Raw genomic sequence first — 22,117 nt, 5'->3', positions numbered from 1 at the left:
ACAATGAAAGTAATAGGATCATAAGCTTTGCGTTGGTAAGTCAATGGTTCACTAGGATATGAGAGTCCTGTACTCTTGTAACATGACAGGGGCCAAATGGGTATGGTGCAACAATTAATGGTTTATTGTTCAGTAGTGATTCTTGTACACTATAGGCCAACATCTGTCAGAGACCAAGTGACGTGCAGTACTTTTTCTAATTCAACATGAAAAGTGCAAAAACTCTGTCAATACTATCTAAAGCCTTCTGTAGTATGTCTATCTTATACATGTAACCAATGTCTTACCCTGCTTCGCACCTATACACTGTACAACCAAAAAAGTTGCTTGTACAGGTGCTGAAATGTGAGGAAGTTTGGCAAAAATGCTACATTTCTCTACATGTCAACTTCTACCTACTCCTCAGTTTTCTAAAATAGCTATACACTGATTCCTGAGCTAAGGATAGGCTACAAGGGTATACAGCATCAAAGAGCAGATGCCTTGATTCTACTGTATTTTACACATTGCTATCTAAGATCACTGGTACAATGGCCTTGGAGTAGAGTGTTCACCTGGAATTGGGTAGGTCATGAGTTTGATCCCCGGCCGAGTCATACTAAAGACTTGAAAACAAAATGGTATACTGTTTTCTATGCTTAGCACTCATCATTAGGGAAAGAGTATGGGAGTTAAGCACAAACCACTAATAGCCCCCTGCTGTAGTCATCTGCACGAAGCTGTGTGGCCCAAGGGCTTCGAGTCTAAGATGCGCACTGCCATAGAGGCCACCACAGAGGGTTTTAACTTGACTTTTTTTAAACCAAGATCAAATCAAAGAAATAGTTGTGGTGGTAAACTGACATTTGGAACAAAGGTTGAGCCAATCTACAATGCAGGCTAGCTGGTGTATAAATGCTTGTACCTGAAAGATAATAAATATCAAATGTGATATGTTACCAGCCTCCTGTCTTGGGGAAAGGGTCAATTAGTCCTTGGCAGCGAGAAATTGTGTAACAAAGGCTACTTAAAGCCATACAGTACCACAATACATAACACTATACATGTATATGCCTCACATATATGCTGTACATATTCACAGCTATCTATAACATACTTTACTATCAATTACAAACTATAGTTCTCTCTTGTTATTCTCTCTTCTGTACAATTTACAACTGTAATAATCTGCTGTATGTCCTTAGTGAAAATATACAGTCCTTTTTTTCTCGATTGTACAAAGTTACCAAATCATCCCTCAGAGCTTATAAAGGCCCATGCAAAAGAGTTGAAGTGAAAGAAATGAAGAAAGGAATGCTTACCTTCCTTTTAAGCATCAAAGTGTTACAAGACTGATAATCAAATACAGTACGGTAAGCTGTCTGATATCTAAGACCATCTAGGTCCACGATATACTGATAAGACAACCTCAACTAGTTATTTCTCATGTTACATAGCTCTTTCTGAAATTAACATTGCAATACGCCATGCCACCAGTTTTCTTAAGTTACAAGTTACCTTTGTACATTGTCTTCTTAGTATAACAAAAGTGAAGTAAAAAGAAATTTAAATGGCTGATAGGTCAGAAAAATCAGTTCCAGCAACTAATGTCACTAAATAACCTGTCACGTTGAAATGGCACCTCTCATACTACAGGCTAGATTGTCTGCTATGATATCAGTTTACACAGTAGAGATGGGCTTGTGTTATGTCCACTTGTAGGTACTGTTGCTGTAGAGGGAGGCTTGTGTAGCAGGCCACAGGAATACGAGGAACAGCACCAGTCCTGCCACGTATAGCACAGAGAGGAGGACCGCCCTGAGTTTGCTCCCTGTAAAAACGTCCCCGAAGTTAGGAAACCCCATCTCGTTGCAGAAGGCATGGCAGAAGTAGGGACCAATCAAGTGTCCTGGAGAAAGAAAAGTAAGCTTGTCAATGTGAGTTCACTTGTTAGATAACACGCTAAGTACATGCCGTAGGGGCATCCTCACTAGGTAACTTTAAAGTAATTAAACAACACTTGCAGATAGATGTGCAAAGGTTTGGGCTGACAGGTCGTTCAGTGTAATATAATCAGTAAACTGCTGTTATTGCGCCGTGTGCCAACAAAGCTGGTGTGTTACAACGAAGGGCGGTCATACCAGCTATATAGAAACAGCTATCTGATGTGAGGACAATACAATGGGAACACTGGCCACACTGAAAATATCGTCACCGATGGATGCTGGTCATAAAAATCAAAGTGGCACAAAGATCAAGCTAGATAACATACAAATGAGAGAAAATTTCAACAATATACCTAAAATCACAACATAAAACTAGAACATTTTCTGCTATGAACCACAGCTAAAGCAATTTTTCATTTCCTCCCCATAACATAACAAGATCAAACAACATCAAGGACAATTATTGATTGAAATACTCCATTTGTAATAACATCCTTACAGAGGAAAGCCCCTTGTTCCTGTTGTTATGAATAAATCCAGCAATGACGCAGACCTTTAAACTATGTTAGATTATCGGCACCATTTCCACCTAACTTTAAAGGTGGAGAGTAAGAGGTATGATCCCCCCACGTATGAGACCACCCACCTGTTCTGACAAACAGAAAGGCTGTATATGCCCCGAACACTGTTGTGTAGGAGAACTGGAACACTGTGGACACAGAGGGGCAAAATGTGTTACACGCAGGTGACTTAACTTACCTATAGCAACCCAAGGTTTACACAAAACATGCATAGTAGAAATCAGTACTGCAACTGCAGATATAGCCACACTGACTTAATTCTATGGATGGCATCCGTGCACACATTGTTCTATGAGTTCAGTCATTTGTTGAACCTTCCTGATGACTTAGATTTCATAATGAAGGCAACTTTTTTTTTGCCTACTTTTTTTTTTACACACTCGCATTAGTTTTGGGGTGCCTAGAGGATGTCATCCATATCATGAAATCAGTATGGCCTAAAACACAAATACTACATTATTGTGTGACAGCTGATAATAACAGATCCATGTGAATTTATAGACTGACATTTGTCAACTATTGTAAAAAAGGGATAATCCTTTTCTACTTATACTATAAAATGCTATGGTAAACAACAGCTACAGTGTCATTTACTAAAAATGTATCTTATAAAAATAGACAACGTCATATAGATAAGGATGGGCAAAGGAGGTCAACAACTTACTTGTAAGCATCCATATAACCTTGACACTCTGGTCTCCAGTTTTCAACCTCTCAAACACATGGTGAATGTGTGCTGATAGGGGCAGAGAAATAATACATGTCAGCATGTGAGAGTGTCCAGAATTGAGGGGACAACTCCACTACCTTGAAGGTATTAAACAAAGCCATAACATTTTTGTAGAAGTATAACCTGAGTGTATTCATTCAGGTGCAGAAGGACAATAAACAATATCTTATGAGAATCATTGATTATCACATCAGGTAGACATTAACATTATCTCCAATGTCTCTAATAATGGACACAGAAATAATATCTTATGAAATCATTAATAAACAATCACCTCGGATAAAGACATTTTAAAAAACCAAAACACTAAGAACTGAGACCATGAGGAACAATGTGCCGTCTAACACTTGAAAATGTCCAGGAAATATCCTTACCAACACCGAAGAAGAGAGGACAGACGACCACGGCCAGCCCGGGGCCCAGACAGGGTATGAGCAGGGGCAGCATGCAGGCACGGAACACAAACTCCTCTGTGAAGGGGGCCTGAAACAGGAGCATAGCAGGTCAGGGATAGTGAATTGGGATAATCTCTAAGTTGATGTAGAAAGGCAAAATCATAACGTTTCTCAATCTGCCAGCTCTGTTGAGCAGTGGGCTGGGAGATTGAGAAACGCCCTTCTACATATGCTTAGAGATTATCCCAATTCAGCATCCCATCTGCTTGGAGATTGGGGGGGATATGGTATTGGTTTTGTGCATTGTCCATTTGACAGATGTGCTAAGACTGGACATGATTTATTTATTTCATTTCCAAATTTCTGAAGAAAAATCCCCCCTTGTGGTGTCACAAACCAGCGAAAGGATATCAACATACTGTGTTATTAAATAAAGTTTGTCAAATTAAATAGTAAGTGACAGATTAGTATTACACACTGAATGAAAGCTTCTGGTTACTGGTCTTCCAGCACGACGAAAATTCTAAACACGTGTGGAAATCAGTTGAATGTATAGACAAATATTTCTTCTGCACTGATGAGCTACTGTATGTGAATTTTTCCAGCCTCTAGGCTGCCCACCCTTAACCTTCTCCCTGCTGCCTAACTCTGTAACCAATAGAGAATGGGGTGCCAAACGGCTACTTCAGTGTGCTTAAGGTTAAGTTAGGTTATGTTATGAGTGCATGCATTGCACAACAGTACAAAACACATAAAAATACAACCGCACAAACCACGATGAAGTTTCTCAACCACAGCACGTCCCTGTAGCGGTACTTTATGTACATCATTCCTGTAGGAAACAAGAAGAAGCACAAGATTTAAAAAAGCGCCCTTTTAAATGTTTTGAACAGAACAGCAAACATTTGCCGCTCAACATTAGTCAACTTTGACTCAATTTATACAAGTCTGAGGAAAAGAACACCTGTAAAACAGGCATACAGTCAAAGCTGCCCATGAAGACCAATCAGGGGATCAATAAGATTTGGTTTATGTGGATAGGTGGGCACTATACTAGTAGACAGGACTCTTAACGCTTGTCAATGGGAAAAATCATTTAAGGGACCACCAAAAAAATGATCATATTGGTGCTGGTGATCCTTATGTAGAGGTGGTCCCTTGTACAGGTTTGGCCACAACTTTATGATCTTTTTGACTGTGTATAGGCAGCACAGGTGTAAAGCCCAAGATATGAGCCATTAAGGCAGGGACACCCCCCTAATGTGAGCCTGCCACGCTTTAGTGCCTTGGAGGTCCATTATCCTGGTGGCAGTAACACGCTAGGTCTTACTGGTGAATCCTTCAGGGTGATTTCATACCTTTGGGGGTTGATTTTGTAACACCAGGAGCTTTCACGATACAGATCATCTGTCTCTTTGACTTTCTATCACCTTGTCAAAGCTAAGGGTGGGGATTTTGTTGGATGACGAGCACTGCATTCATAGCACACTGCCCTACTTAGTGTGGCATGTTCCCTAAGAATAGTTATCAAGCAAAATACAACATCTTTGATAGGAGACTCTTAGTACAGTCTTTCAACCAACCGCTGTAGACAAGTTATTACAACAACTTTTCTTTGCCTCCTACTACATGTAATTTTCATATTTCTCTGAAAATGCAAGAAAGAAAATTAAATCACATGCTAGAGATCTTTAATGTGAATATTTATCTGCATAAACAACATAAGGATATGGCATTTACTGTGAAAGCAATTCCTACAATTAACACTTGAGACTGAAATGATTACCCTGACTACAGTAATTCACCTAATCTTTATTTCTATCTATCAATATGATTATTTGAAATCAAAATGTTTTTAATGAAAGCCATGGCCGATGCATGCATTTCTGAACACTCAGTTGCAAAATATCATTAGCTTGAAGGATATTGCCGCCCAGCAAATAAGCCAAGTGGGACAATCTACGCAAAGTGCGGTAGACAAAACAAAGCAGAGGTACTAAAAGCTTTTTCAAAGCCATGCAACGAGCAAAAATGAATCATAAATAGGTTACAGACTGATCTCCTTTCCCCCAACCCAACAGACTCAATTTTGAACTCGTCTTATGTATGACTTAAGAAATTACTGTGATCTAGCCAAATCCTGAGGGAAAAACATAATGACGTCAAACATGTAACCAGGCAACAAAACCTTCTAATCTGTTAGGGAAATCCATGGAGAGAGATTTTTCTCTTTTGAATTGAAATAGCAGTAAGATTTCACCGCTAAAATGTGAGGTAAAGGCTATCTGACAACCATATGTCATTTTGTGCCTCTTGTGAGATCTCTGATCGTCTCTATTTCATTTTGTGCTTAGCTACATGTATTTGCTGGGCAACCAAGTAAATGTAGTTCATAAAACAGCTTCATACTAACCATTTCTATTTGCTACGCCCGAAGAAAAATGCAATTAAGGAAGAAAGTACCAGTTGTTCGTTTGCCATGGTGACATTGCAATTTCACCCCATCTCAATCAATCTGTACAGTACATTGGACAATCACATTTAACAGTAATATGCACCAAATTAAGGCCACAGAAAATAGTTTTGCCTAGCTGTGATTTGTTCACAAAAAATCACAGTGAAGAGTGCCAAATAACTTCATGTTGCACACAGGCAGGCAGCAGCACAGGTCTGGAAGGTCAAACTACTGTAATTTCATGAGGGAGGACTTCGGTTAAGTAAAACAAAACGAACATTATGCTTCTGTGGTTACATTTCCATGTACATGTACTGTTATAAATTTATGGCCATAGCCAAATATCATGTAATAATTGTAATACATGTAAAACAATAATAATTCATAAAATCAATTCCAGTTCAAAGAATAAAAATCCTCTCATCAAAAAAATAACATTTTTAAAAAATTCATATTGATGAATTTTCAGACAGAGAGACCATCCATTCTCATGATCATTCCACTTATTTCCCATCTTGGGAACAAATAGTCATTAGAGACAGCTGCCAATCATGCTACCTTCAATGATTCTGGAGATTTTCCCACAAATTACTTTTTCATTTCCACCCTTTACTATCATTTCTACTCTAAAGCCATTTTCGGGAGCAGCTGTTTTTACATCATTTTTTTCATTCCAACCAATTATCTTCATTTCTAGGGCAGTTCTTAGAAAGCAGCTGTTTTTCAGATCTTTTAATGAATTCTTTTATTGATTTGGCTAATGACATCATGTCATGAGACTTCTCTGCTTTGAAAACCACTCACACCAAATGCAATGCAGGTGGTTGGGACATTTGACATTTCGCTATGTTGCTCTCCTTTGTTGTCAAAGTGAGATTTAATACCTGGAGAAATGACTTTCATTTTAAGGGAAGAAATGGGAAGTAATTGCACTATTTGTGCTGGGTTCAAACTGGTGGTCACAGCTCTTACATTTCCATCCATGATGGCTTGTGCGCTGTGAACTATAAGTGCTCTTCGAATCCAAACATTTCCAAGGAAACTACAAATTCAACACACTGGGAAAGGTGAAATGTTTGCGGGGATTGAATTTCACAGGAAGGAGAAAATGGAGTGTTCGCAGTAGTTTTAAGTTTGCAGTTGAAACAAGGGGGTTAGGCTTGCAGGAGTCAGACCAAATATGTTCCTGGTGGATTTAAATTCTCGGTGAGGAGGTCACTGCACAAACATCGAACATAAAACCACCTCCAACATTTCTCCTTACAGTACACACTGCAGAGTGCTTTAAGGGGTTTTCAGTTTGACTTATGCCCCACCATATCAAGAAAGATGTTCACTTGGCATTATTACCAGCATTCGTAACACTGTGAGCTCGTGCCATCATGCAATTAGTATATACTGTAACAAATTTACCTACAAATTTCCCAGCAACAAATTTACCTGCCAACAAGCATGAAGCATACCAGAGAGGACCCACTTATCATTTATGGCATAGGCTACCATCTTAGTAGTCCCTTGGCTTTGAAAATTAGTCATTCTCTTGACATTGCCGTGGGGTATAAATGCATGCTCTCTCTCCAGTTGGGGAGGCAGCAGTGCTTTTAACAGCTCGCAGGGGATTCATGCACGACACTGTTCACCATCAGGCACAAGCTGGGTTAATGTGCGTAACAACCTCAGTCTGCATTTGCACCAATTTTTCCTGACCCCAACTAGCCCAAGATGACAAACATTTGTAAGTGGGAGGAGTAAGGACATCATTACAACCATGCAGATGCCTGTTTGTCTTTTACAGTGATTGTGAGTTGGAATTTGATGGCAAATATGTGTACAATTTGCACATTACACAGGGTGCGAAATACCTGGTTGCACGTTGCACAGTGCAACAAGATTTCGGTTGGTGCAAGTTAATTCCAAACCCAGGTAGCGCAGTGTGCAACCTTATATTTTGAGCCAAAGATCTCAATCGGAGCCCTCAGGCTGGAAGCTCACAAAAACACTGTGTCACTCTCATAAAATTCGGTAAATCTTCAATTGAAATAAAGAAATCAACACTTTTTCGTTTTAAACCATCCAAACCCTTCATAGATCGTGGAATCTGAGCTGAAAAAGACGAAATACACTGCCCTCGCCTAAACTAGATGTTGTTAGGTCAATGGGAACACAATACTATCTAATCTATATTTTGAAATATTAGTAGTATTATACGCTACATACGAGCTTGATTTGAAGAAATCGGTGAATGTTGCTGGAGCAACCTGAAATTTGGATGTGCAACCTAGCCTTTGCCCTAGGTTGCAACATGGGCAACCTGGCTCAAAAAGTATTTCGCACCCTGATTACAGGTTCTATTCAATGGATCCATCCATTGATTAATCAATCCATTAATTGATTGATCCATCAATTCATACATCAATCCATCCATCGATCCATCCACACAAGACCACTTCCCATTCAAAAGATAGCTAACTGACATTGAAATGAAAACTTGATTGCTAGTTGTACTGTAACAGAAGTTTGTCTGTCTCATCATCATTCCAGGGTATTATCACTCCTTTGGAATAACCCATCCCTTGTCAGACTCCAGGCTTTCCTCTGTGGAGCGGTTCTTGGCCATGTAGGGCCCAGGTGTTTGGATAGATTGTCACTCCATCTTATTTTGGGCCGCCCTCTTGGTCTCTTCCAGTCTCTCGTGTCCATTGTGTTGTTCTTAACGTCCACCTGTTGTCCTGTAGCCTATGTTGTTAAAACTCTTAATAAAATGTTTTCTAATCTGTTTACCATTGTTGCTGTTTTTAAATGTAAGGCTTATCTGTCGACCACTAGTCATATAAAATAAATTTCACACCAAACTTACCTCTTGTGATAGGGGAGTAGCAGCTGCCATCAGTCAGGCACATTGCAATGGGCCCAAGGAACAGCAACTACAAATTAAAAAAAAAGCATGTTTTACATATACTTACTATACATACATCGTATAATGTTTATATGAAAGATCTCCATTAGTGGCAGTACATGATACATACTTCACTAATCTCTGAAGTCGTAATTATAACAAGCACATCACATTACTAAACCTCTTAACACACGTATCTACACCTACAATAACACTAGAGTACTTGCAACAACATTGATACAAAGAAGTAAAAATGTAGTATGGTATGGATGGACCACATGTGAATTGCGTATTTCAAGTGCTTTTAAACATATCAAGCCATAACAACCAAGGACCCAGCTGAAGTTCAATTATGTCAAAATTGTCTGATTACTCTTCATTATTTCTACAACACGGAAGAGTAACTTTATAGCTATCATATACAACCAGAATGTATTCTGTTTCATTACAGCACTTCATAACACCATTCATTTAACACGGTGCACATTACAGTATTAATTGATATGATTATAATTAATGAACCATAACTTTTGCTGATGATGTGGCTGTGTGAAACTATAACGTCTTGTTTTCTAGGATATCAGCACAGAAATGAGCCCTAAATTCCATTATAACTGCAGAATGTAATTGAGACAAAAATATCTTACCATTGTGAGGAGTAAAGGTAAAGTAGAGGCTAAGAGAAAGCCCTGTGTTTGCAAGCCCAGCCACTGCAGAAGGTGAGGTCCCTGGAAGACAAGATGTACAAATGTATGTGACTTGGGTAAAGATCATTACATGTCAATTACACATGTACATGTATGTACTATGTGTATGCGTATCAAAAAGCCTTGGGCATCATTCACATAGTAATCAATTGTTGGCAAAGGTATGGGGTTGTGAAACTCTTAGTTCTCTTATGTATGTTATACAACTGGCTTGGTCATGGGTCTGACTGTGTAAGAAGCCTGACTGCATAACAAGTATCATGATAAGGAATAGCACGGCATTCTTGACATTTGAAACTAACACCCACTTCAGTGAATGTTAAAGGCAATGGGTTCAACTTACCTGGACACATTTCAGATATGTAATATCATGTATGTATATGGTATTTAGTAAGGTGTCTGTAACACAGCTGCGTTTCACCAGAGGAGAATAATGAGCGGTGTTACATTTCTTGTTTCAATGCAAGTCAATATCTATGTGTTATTAATAAAAGCTAATGAATGGTTATCTGTACTATGAAAAACAATTCACAGGTGACAGAATTTATTTGCCAAAGGGTTGAAACTGAGGGATATATATATATATATATATTGATACTCAGTGTTCAAAACAAACACCTGCAGTCTGCAATTTGCAGAAAGATTTTCAAGATTGCAGAAGAAAAGTTAAACAATCTGATACTTAACTTAAGTTAAAGAAAAAGACCTAAAGGTTTAACCTGACTGATAGAATGTTTGACGATATCACTGATGATTAGGTCATATGAGGAGTGTCGCAAAAGCCATATCATACAAATGATATTGCAAGTTTTTGATGACAGAGATGATTGGCAATCAATTTTTAATGATCCCGGGTTGATCACATTACACTGTGACACCAGCCGACCCACAAGTGCTGATAATACATGACATAATTTGTGCAGTCTACCGCCTGTTTCCACCAGGCACCAGATGATGGCACTATATCATGGCGGTGTAATTGGAATATTCTCCAATCATTGCTGACCCTGATACATTGAATCATTAATATGCTACAGTAGCTCCATGCATGCAGTAATGTGATAAAATTAAAAAAAGCATGTATATTTTCTGACATTTTACCATGTTTGTTACATCTCAAAGCGTAGAGTATAATTAGTTTTGCCATTCAGTTTTTTTTTCTTGCTACACTTCGTCAAAACTAGCTTGCAGCCCACAGCTATACCTCATGTACAGATGTACAAGCCTTGAAATTAATTGCCCCTGGATAATTATGTCACTAGGTCTTCTTTCAAAGTGCAGTTTGGACATTTGTTAATTCATGACAAATCGGCATGCAGGCCACTTTTCAGTGGAAACCATAATGATTAAAAACACTGTTCAAGTATGCCTATATAGCTAATACTGATTAGTACCTGCTATTCTATGTCACTTACCTGAGGGTCTGCAGAGTCGTTGCTAATCAGCCACAGATAAAGCGGTGCTAACAGCGTGACCAACAGCACTCCAACAAACCTCCTCTTGACTGTTGCAGGGTGGTCCCTGGTGAGAAAACAATGCAATGTCTGCATGTTACTGTCTTCAGTGTACATAGAGAATATGACAAGGTGTATTCAGTATTACCAAAGGCACCATGAGTGATGCGGAATACACTGTGTTGTATTCTTTTTATGTCATATCCACCTGAGATTGAGAAAACACATATTTCAATGCGATATGCACCAGATAGGAGAAATTTGGTATCCTCAAACAAAATTCAATTCCAAGGTCAGAATATGGAATTCAAATGTTTTAAGAGTGGTTGGATTATTCTATTGAAGCCTGTGATATAGAAGTACCAGTAGAAGCTTGTCCTATACCGTACGCTACCGATCAAGAACACCCATTTAAAACGACCCGGGTATGACATAAATATGTATAATATGCTACATATCTTAGCCATTCACTACTAAAAATACATTCAAAGATCTATATAATACACAAACCACAAACTGACAAAGATAGCTATTTTGCCATTGCCAAAAAGTCTATATCTTTATATTCAGGACAACAGCAATACATTGAACCATTCATAACAACGCTTTCATCAATGAGCCTTGCATTCTACCTCACAGTCACACTGTCACACCAATAATATTGCTGAATGAGTGGGATGGACTACAATGTAATTCCCATGGACTACAATGTAATTCCCATACATTTACATGAAACCATGTGGACACAAGACCAAGAGCATTGATCAGATCTAGAGCTGCTTCTTTTGTGCCACTCCAGAAGAGGACCAAAGGATCCAATATAAACTCCTTTTCGATGCAGTGGAGCAAAAAGGCCGACAGATATTGGGCAGACGTTATGAAATACTGGCTGATGGTTATTGAATGGGGAAGCATTACTGCTGATGAATGCAATGAAAAGGCAACCAGCTGTCTGCACTGCTTCTTGCATATGTGTACTCAAAACATTTTTACCTTCGAATCATTCAGTCAAATGTAAAACTAGTTTACAGAAAATAAGATGAGAGGTGACTTTTACATTTGTGCATATAGATAATCTTAGGTAACTGAAGAAAAGCTATCAGACAGTCCTGTAACATGACCAATATCACTGGACCATGTTTACGACTGCCGAAGTCATTACCAGAAATGGTTTGGTGGAGCATTAGGTCTGGGAACAAATTACTGGTCGCTGGTTATTATCGTTCCCATCTGTTCTGCTCTTCGTCGTGTGATTTCCAAGCAGATGTTAGATCTGCCTTTTTTTCATTCTTCCATTTTGCATACCTCATACAAAATAAAAGACTGAAAAACATTGCCTCTCTTGTGGTATGCCAGAATTTGGCACTTACTTTTGAGGTCATACTCATACATATTCCAGAGTACCGCTGGAGACCAAGAAAATGCGACATGCAGGAGCTAACATCTGCTTGGAGATAACTTATGAAGGTCTGTGACTTATCAACTATTTAGATAAACACAAAGATTTGATTTTACTTTAAAAAAAATTCTCCAGTTGTTGTTCATGGTTGCTAAGATACCATCACATATTTGCTGGCATATTCCTCACTCTTTGGGGTATCAGCCTTTTTATCAGGATGTTTCGGCACCATGACAATTTGACGATGACCCCTACAAAATCTAGCCTGGGTGCCATCCTATTTCTACCGGGGCTCCTACAGCAGCGAGTGTCGGAGCCCGGTAGAAATAGGATGGCACCCAGGCTATACGAAATCAAGACAGTTTGGCACCTGGCATAGGACTCGGGTTATAGTTAGGGATAAGGTTAGAACTGGGATTGTGTTAGGTCAGGGGTAGGGTTAGAGCTAGGCGTCGGACTATCCTGGACCTGGTGCCGAATTGTCCTGATTGGAGCTGCTGATTGGCCAGGGGCCAAAACATCTTGGAATTCTCTTCAGGTGTCCTATCATTATTGCACTAGTTTGCAAAAATTTTTAATCATGTAACGGTTAATTACATGAATAAATCTAACTAATTATATAGCCAGCTGCCTTCACACACCCTTTTGTTGTCAGTAAATATATATACTAGTACTTGATCAAAGAAATATCGACCAACTAGACTGGCCGTCATTTGCTTTAAGAGCAAATTCAGGATGTTTCGCCCATACTCCTCATGCAAGAAGTGGGCTGTCCCAAAATAACTCCTGGGCAAATCCAAGTTTCTGCATAATTTATGCAAATGAGGTCCTCATGACCATAAGTTATGTCCAGGTGCTTTCACCTTTCCTACATGTTCAAGATGACAACCGTAGCTTTTACAGTAAGGGGAATACAACATGATGCATAAATTATGCAAGTGAGGTCCTCATTAGCATAATTTTTGGCCAGGTGCATTCACCTTTCCTAATGGTACCTACATCTTAAGGATGACATCCGCAGCTGCCACGGTAAGGGAAATACAAGTTAATGCAAGAATTATGCAAATGAGGTCCTCATTAGCATAATTCATGGCCAGGGGTGATCACCTTTGCTAAAGGTACCTACATCTCAAAGATGACATCCGCAGCTGTTACGGTAAGGGACAGACAACTTCATGCATCAATTATGCAAATTAGGTCCTCATTACCATAATTTATGGCCAGGTGTGTTCGCCTTTCCTAAAGGTACCTACATCTCAAAGATGACATCAGCAGCATTAACGGTAAGGGACATACAACTTTATGCATACATTATGCGAATTAGGTCCTCATTAGCATAAGTAATTGTCAGGTGTAGTCACCTTTCCTATAGGTACCTACATCTCAAATATAACATCGGTACCATGTAACATAAGGTACATATAACTTTCTGTAATACCCTTAGTGGAGGTACCCCCTGACATCTGCTTGGTTTTAAGTCCCAGACATGGGAAGTCTTATGTTACAGTATGACCTAGTTCTTGCTGGCCCCGACAGAAAATAACCAAAAATTGCATCAAAAAATTGCAAAATAAATCATTTTGAAGTAGTGTATGCCAAAAAAAATAATGGGGTCCTTTGGGTAAATATCCAATGCACAACTAAACCAAATTTCAGGTCCTCAGGTTTCAACACCACGACACTGGAGGCCATAATGTGCGACTTTTGTCTGAAAATGACCAAAAAACCTCCATAACATCATTTTAAAAACTTTTTTCACAAAAATTTTAAAAGGGTCTGGGGGTATACACGTACTCTACCTGCATACCAAATTTCAGCTAATTTGGTCGACGGACGACCGACAAGAAGCGATTTGAAGATTTGACAGGAGAAGAAGAAACCTGACAAAAACAATATGTTTCGTTGGCGAAACATAATTTCAAAATAGGCCTTAACTACTATATTGTACATACAAAAAAACAACAACTGAGAACCTGTTCAGTAGATTCATCGAGACTTACTTAAATAATAATTAGGGATCAACCTGCTAAAATGACAAAATCTGAAATTATAAGGATCTGCGTAAGGAAATTTTGCCTCTCAAAAAATTGCCTGCGCGAGCTGCAAGAACTTCAAAATCATATTGGCCAGGTACTGTATTAATAGGCTTCTGATTCTCCTCTGTACACGCCATGTCTGGGTTTCAACAAGATTTCCGTGCCAAGCGCCGTCTCGGCTCACGCACCGGCAATCACAAGATCCAAGCACCGGCAGACGACGGCCGGCCTGCGGCGTTCGACTTCACGTCTTTGATGATGACCGTTGATCGAACTCATTCAATATTTGGACAATGAACAGCCTCGGGATCACGTATTTTGTCCTGCGCTTTCCTTACCTTGGCAGGTCGCTCTTCCAGGCGTACAGGCTGCCGACGTAGGCCACGGCCAGGAGGAAACAGGAGCAGACAGCACCTGTACAACTCACGTGCGAAAACTCCACAGCCGCCATCTTTCGTAAATTGTACCCACAAGGCCACACGGGTCACCTGGGGAACAGTCCACTCCGTACAGAGGGGTGTCACTTTGAACTTGTCACCATAAATTTGTGATACATGTATATGACAGCATTGCACATGTCACAATATTTAGCCCATCATGATATCCACATTGTACAGTACTGGATGATATATCATAATCAAAGGATGTTGATTCTCTGTCAACATGATAGTGGAACTGAACCAAGTGTCACTTATGGAGCACATTGACAAGTAACATTAGCTATTGTCTTACTTAGGTTAATACTATCGGCAAAATAAGTTGGCAGAAATGATGCCACTGCTGAATGTAATTTCTAGTCCATTAAACATGGAAGAAACCAGACATCATGTTATCATGGGATATTTAAGGTTCCACAAGAAAGATGATGATAATACACTCACGTCATGATCCGGTAACAGCCAAAGTGAAAAAACAACTGGGAGGTGGAGTCTAAAATTAGTACATTTTTTTTCCATTCTAAAATTGAACTGTTTTACCGAGGAGGTTAATATTTTTGGTTTTACCAGTTTGATTTTCCAAAAAATTAAGACACAATCATCTTTATATTAAGTACAGTATACCATGACAGTACAATTTGTGTTAGTCTGTATAACGCAAACTCCAGCTGTCCGGGGGTTTCTCTCCCCTCGCGGCGGCTACAGGGCGACGAGCAGTCACAGGAGGGTTGATTGAATTCAGGCTAAATTTGTGTTAAACCTGCATTTATTGTATGCCCTGCCAGGGTGAGAGACGGTGAAGACGTTCTCTTACTTCATCCACATGTGTGGTCAATTTTGATCAACAAATAAAACTAATCAACAGTGGCTAGATGTCATTCATTGTCTTATTGCAGATTCTTATTGCAGGATGATATAATAATATTACACATTTACTGTACATTTGTATTTCCATATTACATAAATATTCTACCCGATCGCCCCTACTCTAAAATGAACACTTGGTGCAGTATTCTCAAGGAGACCTTTCATATCACACACCTTTACATCAAATGTGTCAAGCTTCCATAATTTCATGTACAGTTAACGTTGCACACCCCAGTTCTTCCGCAACGTTAGATACTAGCATGGCTGAAAAGCATATGACTTGGTGTGTTTTTGGTGAAAATTGCATTTCGATCCGATCCGTATTTCTGGGTATCCATCCGCGTTGATGGTGAAATGTCCCTTGGCCTGAGATTGACCTTTGTTGCGATCATGTTGACATGCTTCGCGCCATGGATGATTAAAGAAATTCAAGTACTAGAATTTTCTTTATAATTGGCTTGATTGTACGCTAGGTTTTTCTCTATCTGACAACACCAGTCGTTTCTACCCAGAATTTTTTTTCCACGAGTTTTATCCTACGCGAAAATGCCAAAATGTGAAAATTATGTTTTTGTCCCCTGATTTACCAAAATTAGAGAGGTTGATGAAAAAAAACTCAGCTGGTCCTGTAGCGGAAGGGATAGGCTTTCATCACATACACAGTTGATTTACTTTGGAATACTTCCCTGGAAGAGACAGTCCCTAGACTTGAGGGTGCACAGCCTCCAATTGAGTCCACAAATAAACTGGGGTGTGCTCCCTTAAACCTGCCAGGCCAACCACCTGGTGTAGCCAACCACATCCAGTCTTACTTAACCAGCAACAATTTTTTCAGTCCCCAGGGGGCATTCATATCTTATTCCATTACTAAATACTATGGGCATCTCCTGTAGATATATTTCCTGGGAACTAATGTGTATATCATGCAGATGTAAAGGTTATTTTTTGGGCTGACCAACCCATTTGTCTAGAGCAACCCCTCCTCCTCAGCAACCACTTGAGAGGTTGCTGAGGCCAGGGTTGCCTGTATCATAAAGGTAGCTTCTTCAGGATCCATGTCCTTAACAGTTCCAGTTCTTGCACACACATTTCATGGTACATTTTTGGGAAGAAGTGAAACTGGCACGGCACTCCCAAGCTGTCCATCATGCGATGGGTCTGCTTTACCCACTCCGGTATCACGAGGGGGTCTTTTCCTCCCTGGCACAAAAACAGCTCTGGTAAGGAACCGCCAGCTTCTTTTACTGCCTGCAAAAACCACAGGCAAAAAAAAAGTGCACTTTAGATGTCATCTGCTAGGTGGGGTATCTAGTGCATGTACCTATCATTTACACGGGTAAATCAGAAAATGGATTTAATTAATCAAACATTACTTCATCTTTGTATGTGTATGCTAACTTAATATGAAGTTGGTGGTACCTTATATACTACTGAGTCATTGTTGAGGAAAGCTGATAGAGCAGCCACTCCTGCTATAGAAGGGTGATGTCTGTAGGCAACCTGCATGGCCATGGCACCGCCCATGGAGAAGCCACCTACGAGGATTAAACAACATGATCTCATCTAACATACATTGTCTCTAGTACTTATTCCACAATTTGCAACTACCGCCTGCAGTTCTATCCTGTACCTTTATGGGCCTCACCCTGGAATAAACCATTCATAGATACATGTGCATACTTCTCTGGTCACCACTTCAGTCTGCTACACTCTCCTGCTCCAGTACTCCGCACACGCCCCTCCTCTGGGGGTCAGAGCTTCCAGATCTTCCTTGATGCAAGGCTCAGGCAGGAGAGGACATTCTTGTACATACTAATAATATTACTATCATATGATCATTCTTAAGTCTATTGACATGGTAACCATTTATGATTAAATTATTATATAAACTGATCACATTATGTGGCAGGAGAGGACATACTTGTACATACTAATAATATTACTATCATATGATCATTCTTAAGTCTATTGACATGGTAACCATTTATGATTAAAATATTATATCAACATGTCAACCATGCCCTGTAACTTAGCTTTGTTTGTTCTAAAGGGGTGGTATTTCATCTTCTTCTATAGATATCATAAGAAACTACTATTATTATGATGTTTGCAACCCTACAAGAGATACATACAAGAAAATTCTGTGGAGGAATATCAATGTGACTGGATACAGTTACTATCACGCAATGTGATCAGTTGGCATTTCAAAAGAACACCAACTATTTTCTGTACCTAAAACTATTCTTTCCTTTGGGATACCAGTGTTGACCTCTTCTTCTATCAGCCTGTTGAGGTGTTCACACATGGTGTCCACAGACTCCATGTGGTCAGGAACATCTGGGGAGATCCTGTGTCTGTCGAACCACACTGTCGTCCTCTGGCCCATCATTGGAGTGTAGGGCCTGTTAGAGGGGAAATAGTGGTCTTGAATACCCTGTATACATTACAGTAATTGTACTGGAAATTCAGAGTGAACTTTGTCAATGCTCCATGATGCCTCCATCCCTATAAAGTGAATAATGCTCTACTTCTATAAAGAGGATGAATAATGATGATGAATACTCCATGTAAATTACTGTCAATATCATTAATCGATTCATAACACAAATAGATGCACGGTTTTTGGCTGGTGGTATATTTTGATCATAGCAAGCTGACATTGACAATGCATAAATCGTCGTGTTGAAAAGATGCTTCTTCCGTCAGATCAATACACAATTTTTTTTCATGATTGATGAAACACAAAATATTTCTCCAGGAAACATAACATGCCTGCAGCAAAGTATAGAGTCATATCTTCAGTACTTTGGAACAGATGGCAAAACACATAAAACCATGACTATCCCTGGGAGAAATCTACTTTGATAAATTGGTTATCGACAATGCTTTTTGGGGATCAAACATGCCCTATGAGGATGTTTCATACTGATTGATAATCTTTCTACTACCACCATCCCTCAGGAAGTAAGGCTCCCAGTAGACATGTAGTTGTCAACAAGAGTGATTGTGTCTATAAGACCTACACTGTACCCATATGCCACCAGATTGTAGAGCACCTTATAAGCAATTGTAGAGTTGAATATAATATAAAATGCGGCTATACTGTAAATGCAGAAATGTTCGCGGTGATTTTATGTTCGCGGTTTTCGCAGCGACCGTTTTAACCGCGAACTTAAAACCACCGCAAACATTTTCATCCAATACTGTAGCAGTTTGTAACTATAGTGTTGCCGCGAACTTAAAACCACCGGGAACACTCCATTTTCGTCTTGCGCGAAATAAAAAACATGCAAACTTAAATGCATTCAAAGTAATAGATAAAGACTTGTCAGCAGCAAGTATGACATATCAGTCATATCAGGTGAATATCATCATATACCTATAGTGCTGCATGTATATGCTATCTTTTTGGTATATGCAAACTTTTACAATGCAGATCTATTTACAACTGAACAGTAACATGCAATTGTATATAAGCAGGCATCATATATGATATACTGCATTTAATGTCATATCATATTGCAATTTATCTTTACACAATATATAACCTCAGCACTTTTGTACATAAAAACAAAATCCAAAGTTGTTTCAGAAAAGAATGATATCTACTGCCTTATGCCTGTTCCCTTTGTTACAGTTTATGCATATGGTACTAGTAGGTACTTGAATGGTACCTATCCATTGTGATTGTGGTAATAGAGTGACAGAGAAGAAAAGAATATAATCCCACCTTGGTGGAGCAGTAGGGAACACCATTCTGATGTGAGGAAACACCAAACCATTCCCCATCAGATCTTTTATCCAGGAGTACACGCCCTCTCCAGTGTCACCTGTGAAACAGTGATAAAAGGTAAAGGTAAAGGGGTCGAACCTCAGACTGAGGACGAAGCATGACGCTTTTCCCTTGGCTAGTAGTGCAATGCAGCCTCTCTATGACTCACATGTTTTTTGAATAAGCACATTGGGTCACCCCTACTCTTTTCGATAAGTGTGTTGGGTCCTTTTAAGTGCAGAGGTTTGACGCCCTAAAGCTCCCTCATACACGGGGCCGCCGGCTTTATATCCCCATCTGATAGGACGAAGCAATTTTCCAGTCGTGAACTCAGGCTCCTGGCTCCACGGAATTTGAACCAGATGTGGCGAGAGGCAGAGTGCGCAAACCATGTGCACTGCACCACAGGGAAACGAAACAGTGATACATTACTTACTAACGGGGATAACAGTTAATTCCAGTATACCACTCATAGTAAAGAACCAGTTACAAGATAAATGATGTCATATAAGGGTGGATCAGATGATCATAAATTTTGCACAATAAAATGCTTCCAGTCCCAAGAGAGCTTCAGCACTGGAAGTGGAACAAAGTCAGCTTCTGCAATATAAAAGTGCTCAGCTTCAATACTGGGCGTCCAATGCTGAGGCCGATTTGACCATGCTTGCAAAAATTAAGGCAATCGCATACTTTAGTATAGGGAAGGGGAAGTCTATCAAATACTGTACCGGTAAATTCATAATTTAACTTTTGCAGTGGTTTCATTTCCTGGTAGGACTAGGAGGGCAAAGGAGGTTTTCGCAACGGGTTGAAACAATTCTGTAGTACAGTAGTCATAACAGAGAGACATATCGGCGGTGTAATGAAGTCTTGGTAGTGAGGTCACGTCGAAAATAAAACCATGATGATTATTCAAGATTTAATTAAAGGAAAATTGTAAAGTGGGAGGGTTGTCCTGTACAGAAGAACACTTTCACTTTCACTTTTTGGAGTTGAGTAACGTTATCAGGAAAGTCTCAGTGCACACAAAAGAAGTCTACGAAGGCTCCAGCTTCATATCACTCACCTGAGCCGTGTAAAAAGATAACAGAAGCAGTGTGTTTGCCAGTTTGACACACAATGTTTTTCTGCAAGTTCGAAACTTTCATGGCGGCCGCCATCTTTGAGATCCCGTGATGCAACGCGGTAACATATATTTCGGGACAATGATAGCAACAACACGAGCTGGCGATGATGGCAGTTTATAATTATTTACTGTCTAAAATCATAACAATTTACAAAATAGTGCCTTGAATCAGATACTGTATAAGTTTGTATATATTGTGTTATTTCAATATATGGCTTTTAATTGGAAGCTACGATGTGTACTGCAAAAACTCCCCCAGTTTTGTTTGATGCGGTGAACGTCCGGATCACGGGTACAGTTTCCAAAGGCAACGTTTGGGGCAGGTCATGAGCTGTACAAATATTCGAATTCCGACACTTTGCAGTCGAAATATGCAACGAATCTAACACAAATGGGTGCCAAATGCGTCGAGAGCCCGGAAACTTCAAGACAGGGCTGACTATCGAGCAGAGAGGTGAGTTTTGGACGTTGTTCGACAGCGGTGCATTTAGCCCGCTTCTTTTGGTTTGTTGGGGTACTCAGTTGTGCGGGGGAGGGTGTTTTTTTTTCTGGAGCTGGATACAAACCTGTGATTTTGACAAGTACTCGTATTGTCATGGTACGTGAATATTGGCGACAAAGTGTTTATACTCTTCCTACCAAACACACAATGGTTGCAGTCGTTATTGCTTTCACATGTAAAGTTATGACCTAAACGTTTAAACTTAAAATACCAATTTTAATTACCACTCATCAATAAATCATACTGCATGAACAGCATATGTCAGCCCATTGAGGACAACAAAGACGATATATTTTGTTTTAAAGAATGTATTTTCAAATCTCTGCCGTAGTGGGTGCTGAACGTTGTAAGCACAGGCAGACAGTGATCATGACTCCACTGTGGACGTATGTAATCATGTATTGATCCCTGTGAAAACAGAATCAGCCAGAGTATACTGTACCTGTAATTCAATGTACTATATTGACTAAGCTAGTGGCTGTGATAAAGGTAACTGCTCTGTTGCCTGATTAAGGTCAGGATGAAGTGACGTTACACGATTTCCTTTCCCCTGCAGAGAGCGGTGTACGAGAGGAATCCGATGATTATGCTACCATAGGTCACATGTCTATGTCAGCGCAAATCCTAGTTGAGCCCTGAATAGCGTTGCCATTGTAAGAGGATCAGGACAGCTTTACACCAAGATGCCTACTAAAAAGGTGGCCTCCGACTCGGAGGAGGTGGGGTCAGAAGCGGAGTCAGAAGACAACAGACACAAGGAGTTGATAAATGTGTAAGTATGATAAAATCATTATCATCATCATGTATACCAGGGCTGTCTCCAGGACCCGTCCCT

General features: G+C 39.7%; 3 protein-coding genes across 6 annotated transcripts in view; 1 reads left to right on the top strand and 2 right to left on the bottom strand.

Moving 5' to 3' along the window:
- Positions 1-101: 101 nt before the first annotated feature.
- Positions 102-16,436, bottom strand: LOC136433726 (CAAX prenyl protease 2-like). The gene is made up of 9 exons (XM_066426184.1): positions 14,917-16,436; positions 11,105-11,210; positions 9,630-9,710; positions 8,944-9,010; positions 4,405-4,463; positions 3,611-3,719; positions 3,171-3,242; positions 2,572-2,634; positions 102-1,888 (listed from the first exon to the last, which is right to left on the bottom strand). The coding sequence occupies exons 1-9, from the start codon at positions 15,027-15,029 to the stop codon at positions 1,686-1,688; spliced, it is 873 nt and encodes a 290-aa protein (XP_066282281.1). The 5' UTR covers positions 15,030-16,436; the 3' UTR covers positions 102-1,685.
- LOC136433727 (lysophospholipase-like protein 1) lies at positions 16,436-20,851 on the bottom strand. The gene is made up of 5 exons (XM_066426185.1): positions 20,721-20,851; positions 19,613-19,712; positions 18,115-18,284; positions 17,302-17,417; positions 16,436-17,130 (listed from the first exon to the last, which is right to left on the bottom strand). The coding sequence occupies exons 1-5, from the start codon at positions 20,812-20,814 to the stop codon at positions 16,912-16,914; spliced, it is 699 nt and encodes a 232-aa protein (XP_066282282.1). The 5' UTR covers positions 20,815-20,851; the 3' UTR covers positions 16,436-16,911.
- Positions 20,852-21,015: 164 nt separating this feature from the next.
- LOC136433724 (tubulin polyglutamylase TTLL5-like) overlaps positions 21,016-22,117 on the top strand; it is a 40,003-nt gene continuing 38,901 nt past the window's right edge. Inside the window, exons 1-2 of one of the 4 annotated variants that reach the window (XM_066426180.1) lie at positions 21,016-21,234; positions 21,839-22,054. In XM_066426180.1, coding sequence (XP_066282277.1) covers positions 21,966-22,054 — 89 coding nt within the window. In that variant the 5' untranslated portion in view covers positions 21,016-21,234; positions 21,839-21,965. The remainder of the gene's footprint in view (positions 21,235-21,838; positions 22,055-22,117) is intronic. The other 3 variants (XM_066426177.1, XM_066426178.1, XM_066426181.1) reach the window with 3 other exon arrangements.

This window comes from Branchiostoma lanceolatum, chromosome 4, assembly GCF_035083965.1.
Source record: "Branchiostoma lanceolatum isolate klBraLanc5 chromosome 4, klBraLanc5.hap2, whole genome shotgun sequence".
In the NCBI taxonomy this organism is placed as follows: domain Eukaryota; kingdom Metazoa; phylum Chordata; class Leptocardii; order Amphioxiformes; family Branchiostomatidae; genus Branchiostoma; species Branchiostoma lanceolatum.
This window is presented reverse-complemented; position numbering and strand designations above follow the sequence as displayed.

Excerpts from the sequence above, each read along its gene's own strand:
- LOC136433726 (XM_066426184.1), bottom strand. The coding sequence starts at position 15,029 with ATGGCGGCTGTGGAGTTTTCGCACGTGAGTTGTACAGGTGCTGTCTGC. Across the intron at positions 3,720-4,404 it reads GGTTGAGAAACTTCATCGTG|GCCCCCTTCACAGAGGAGTT; the intron begins GTTTGTGCGGTT and ends CTCCTGTTTCAG. Across the intron at positions 3,243-3,610 it reads TCCTCTCTTCTTCGGTGTTG|CACACATTCACCATGTGTTT; the intron begins GTAAGGATATTT and ends TGCCCCTATCAG.
- LOC136433727 (XM_066426185.1), bottom strand. The coding sequence starts at position 20,814 with ATGGCGGCCGCCATGAAAGTTTCGAACTTGCAGAAAAACATTGTGTGT. Across the intron at positions 19,713-20,720 it reads TATCTTTTTACACGGCTCAG|GTGACACTGGAGAGGGCGTG; the intron begins GTGAGTGATATG and ends ACTGTTTCACAG. Across the intron at positions 17,131-17,301 it reads ATGACTCAGTAGTATATAAG|GCAGTAAAAGAAGCTGGCGG; the intron begins GTACCACCAACT and ends TGGTTTTTGCAG.